This window comes from Miscanthus floridulus, chromosome 17, assembly GCF_019320115.1.
Source record: "Miscanthus floridulus cultivar M001 chromosome 17, ASM1932011v1, whole genome shotgun sequence".
NCBI lineage: Eukaryota > Viridiplantae > Streptophyta > Magnoliopsida > Poales > Poaceae > Miscanthus > Miscanthus floridulus.
This window is the reverse complement of record NC_089596.1, coordinates 78,314,703-78,319,353: the sequence shown is the minus strand read 5'-3', so window position 1 is coordinate 78,319,353 and position 4,651 is coordinate 78,314,703. Positions and strand designations below refer to the sequence as shown.

At 46.7% G+C, this 4,651-nt stretch overlaps 1 protein-coding gene across 1 annotated transcript; it reads right to left on the bottom strand.

The window, feature by feature from the left end:
* Positions 1 to 663: 663 nt before the first annotated feature.
* On the bottom strand, positions 664 to 2,695 carry LOC136518716 (pentatricopeptide repeat-containing protein At4g14170-like). The gene has a single exon (XM_066512404.1). It carries the CDS (start codon positions 2,544 to 2,546, stop codon positions 1,347 to 1,349), a length of 1,200 nt encoding a protein of 399 aa, XP_066368501.1. The 5' UTR covers positions 2,547 to 2,695; the 3' UTR covers positions 664 to 1,346.
* Between the last annotated feature and the right edge of the window lie 1,956 nt (positions 2,696 to 4,651).

The window sequence follows — 4,651 nt, the reverse complement described above, 5'->3', positions numbered from 1 at the left end:
CATTATTGCTTATGCAATTTCAAGAGAAATATGAGTCCTAGCCTTTGAGAATATTTAATTGTGAACATCTAGAGAAAACGTTGTTGTATTGACCTAAACTTTCTCAGCAAAGATGAGGGAATTGGATAAGTAGAAAAGGTGGACTGAGTTATGAGTATCTACTATTAGGGTGGAAGCTGTATATGTGTTTCTAGCGCAAGTAAGAAAACCCTTAAAATAACTTGTTATTTCGTCAAGCGATCTTTGGAAGATCGCAGTCATGCTGATAGTCTATTTAAGTTTACCCCAGGATGGCAGTTGACATGCTAACATATTATATGCATTTTTAGGTGAATAAATAGTATAACATCATGCCATATCTCCCTGTTAAGCAGGGAGTCTCAAATGTGAATTTATCCATTTACAAATGAACTTGCTCAGTAAAATCATGTGACTAATATACCAGCATTGCCATCAAAGTTCTCAAACTGAGTAATCACCCCTATTTCTGCTTAATGTGAATGAATGGAAGAAAGGCCATTTCTAGGTGGGTAAACAAAAGGTGTCAATGCAGAGAAAACTATTGTGAAAAAGAAAATCAAAGTACGTGCAGTCTGAGTTCAGTTCCATACCTTTTGCCTCACGAGTTCATGTACAAATATTATTACATTGCAGATACTTCTCGGTTCATGTAATAGTTGTCTCAGGGAACTGTGCAGTATTCAAGAATCAATGCAGAAACTTAATACACCAGAAAAATTGAGACCCAGCACAATGTCTATTAGCTAACTACATATAAGACGAAGTGACTAACGTAGTCAATAGAACCCTCTTTAGCTATCATTTTAGATTTTACCATCTCGTGTCCTATAGTAAGACAAGGCTTGTGACAGAGAACAGATTAGCAAACAAACCCACAACAGTGGCATCCACTTCTTGTGAACATAGAACGAGTCTTGACTCATGACCAAACATTTCTGCTCATGTGTCCACAGACCTGGAGGCCATATGTCAGTTTCAAAAGCTGTTATAACCTCCAAACCACACATAGTGGACAGCCTCTTTCTCCTTTCTTAAAGACACTGAAAGATTGTGCGATTTCAATTTGTGACCATCATGCTTTATCTCTATCAACCTGTCCATATCATCTCAAGAAGTGGTTTCCTCACATTTTAGCACAATACAGTAACACGAAACACTGAGCCTAACTATTGTATACTCACGCTGAGTTGCCAATGCATCTCATTCCCTCTTTCTTCCACTATTGTATACCGTACTCTATTCTCTTTACCCTTTAATTTAATGCATACACTGCAGTAGTGAGGTGTGTGCCCCAACAGAGTAGATTTTGTTCAAGCACTTCAGACTCAATTGCTCGTTATATGGAACCTATCAGCATCTAATTCAACTGAACTATATCCAGGAAGCTTATTGACTTTAACTTCTTTCATGAAGCCTCTTATTCTCTCTGCATCACTATACCTCCCAGCATCTGAATATATGTTTGCCAAGCTCACATAGTAGCCACTCTTTCCAGGAGACATGTCCATCAATCTCTTTGAAACCAATTCAGCAGACTCCATTTCTCCATGCACTCGGCAGGCTGACAGTACACCTCCAAGCATGGCCTCGTCAGGCTCAAAAGGCATTTCCTCTATGAGCTTCACAGCCTCAACAACATGCCCTGCTCTCCCAAGCGTGTCAGCCATACAAGAGTAGTGTTTCCGTTCAGGCTCAATACCCCACAGTTTCATCCCCTTGAAGATTGCATACGCTTTGTCCACCATGCCTGAATGTGCACAAGCTGACAATGCCCCAAGAAAAGTGACTGAGTTCGGTTGGATTCCTTCAGCTGCCATTCTATCGAAGAGTCTCAATGCATCATCAGAATGCCCATTCAAACCATGACCAAGGATCAGAGCACTCCACGAGATAACATCCCGTCTAGGCATCCCAGCAAACACCCTCTCGGCGAATGCAAAGTCCCCACACTTGACATACATGTCCACAAGTGCATTCCCGAGGGGCAGTGGCATCCCTAGTAACCTCCGGAAACAGCAGGCGTGCACACTTCTTCCATGGCGGCGCCACCCGAGCTGCCCACAAGCGAGCAGCAAGCTGACCATGACCACCGCGTCCAGCTCTATCCCTGCTGCCACCATGCTACCAAAGAACCGCAGCGCCGCGTCTGGTTCCCCGCCCTGCGCGTAGGCGGACAGCATGGAAGTCCACAGGACCGCGTCCCGCTCGAGCATTCTGTCGAACAGCCTCCGCGCGTCGGGGAGGTTCGACAGGCCCGCGTAACAGAGCACGAGCGCAGACGCCACGAAGAGGTTTTCCTGGGCGCCGAGCTTGACGACGAGCGCGTGGGAGGTGGAAGCTAGGCCCGCGGCGCCGGTGAGCGTGCAGGAGCGGAGCACGGGGGGCAGGGTGAAGTGGTCCGGCCGGACGCCCCGCGCGAGCATGTCCCGGAACGTGCGGAGCGCCTGCGCGGGGCGGCCGGAGCGCGCAAGCGACGCGAGGAGGGAGTTGAAGGAGGCAAGCGTGGTGGCGGGGGCAGGCGGCATCCGGCATCCAGCGCGGTTAGCGTTTGCCTGCTGGGTGCTGGCAACGCACCAAGGACCGCCGTCTCGCCGGCCGCGCGGCAGGGAGTTGGGAGCGACGAGAAGAAGTGGGCCTGAACCTGTGCGAATTGCGATTGGGCTGGGAGTGTGGCGTCGCTCGCTGCTTGAGTCCTGAGTTTTATTAAGAAAAACATATTTTAGAGCATGTCTAAGAGTATCATTTAGAGAACCATTTGCATACAAATTATTTTCTATATCTTTTCGCTCTCTAATAATTTTTCTATATCATTTTTGCACTGCAGGTAGAGAAATCCAGAATAGAAGATAACTATATTTGATAATCAATTGAAGACTACTACATAAAACTTAACCGAGCGGACAAAAACGATTAACCGAGGTGGGCACCCTGTCCGCCTCCATAGAAGGGTCACGGTAAATCCGGTCTTAATGGAGGCGATTGGTCGTCCGCCTTGGTAAATCAAATAAAAAACAATAAAAATCAAAACTCGTGGACAAGCCCAGCGAGCCCACCCACGGGCCCGCCGAGCCTATCCACGGGTCGCCGCCGCCATTGCTAGCTAGAGGAGCACCGCCTGCCTTGCCCGTCGGATCCGCCTACTCGCCACCGGATCCAGCCACCCCACCGTCGGATCTGGCCTCGCCGGCCGTGGATCTGCTACCGGGGAGCGCACCAGCCCTAGATCCACCGCCAGGGGGTGGCTCGCCATAGATCCGGCCGCCCTCCACCGGATCCGGTCGCCCTCCATCGGATCCAGCCGCCCTCCACGAGATCCAGCTAGGGGGTGGTGGTGGAGGTGCTCTAGGGTGAGGGAGGGGGTGCCCTTCACCATATCTGGGGTGAGGGAGGGGCCGCGCCTCCGCCGTTGAAGGAGGGGCCTCGCACCCCGTGCTGCGTCGTCGCCGGAGAAGGTGTTGCACCGTCACTGGAGGAGTAGAGAGGGAGAAGGAGAGGGAGGCCAAAGTGGAGAGGGAGAGGGAGGCCAGAGCGAAGAGAGTTGCGGGATCTGGTGGAGATAGGGAGAGGCAGCGGGACTGCGGAAGAGGAGAAGCAGTTGCGAGGGAGAGATGGAGTCGCAAAGGAGAGAGTGAGGGACGCAACCCACCGGGTGAGGGAGAGAGTGAGTGCTAGGGTTTCATTCTTGCACATATATACTATGGCGTGGTGTCGGGTCATGATGGGCCGAGATGGATTATGGGTGGGCTTGGCCATATTAACCGAGGCGGGCCCTGCCTCCGAAAATGGAGGCATTTTTGCCCGTCCCGGTTAATAGATTTTAGGAGATGGTTATTTTTTAACCGCCTCGGTAAATCAATTTTACGAGGCGGTTGATTGTGACCACCTCGATTAATAAAAATACCCGCCTCGGTTAATCCCAGGCATTAACTGAGGTGGTCGAAATGTCCGCTCGCCTCCGAGGCCTATTCCCAAATGCCTCGCATAAGTTTTTATGTAGTAGTGTAGAGAGAGTCTCTTGGAGTTGCTCTAACCTTCCAACATTATACAAACTCTAAAATCAGATATTTTATGTTTAAAATCTACTTGGTTTAAAAGTGATTTTGTAAGGTAGTTTCTTCCTTTCTTAGTTAAAAACTCAAATAATTTTAAACTTGGAAAAATTTCTAAGCTTCTAAAAATTCCAAAAAGAAAACCTTTAAGACACATTAGGATAAAACAAAATCCAAATAATAATATTTAGAGCCCATGTAAATATCTTTATTAGCTTCTAAAAATATATTCATCTCTTGGAAAAAATACAATATAAAATCAAAAATTTCCATACATTCTAATTGATGTTAAAATATGTTTTAAAAACTTTTTATAACAAAAATATGAGGTGCAATAGAAAAGCAATGCAACATACATTTAATGCCGAGTACATTCATGCCAATTGTATGTCGTGTTTTTATGTGGAAAGTTTTCAAAACAAGTTTATATCGATTAAAATGTTTAGGGAAATTTCTAGATTTTTGTAAGCATTTTTTCCATTTTCCTAAACCTAAATATAACGTTTTGAAGTTTTTAGATATACTTTCAAGAGCTCAAAATTATCCCTAGAATTTTCTTAAAATGTTTAGAAGCTTAGAGA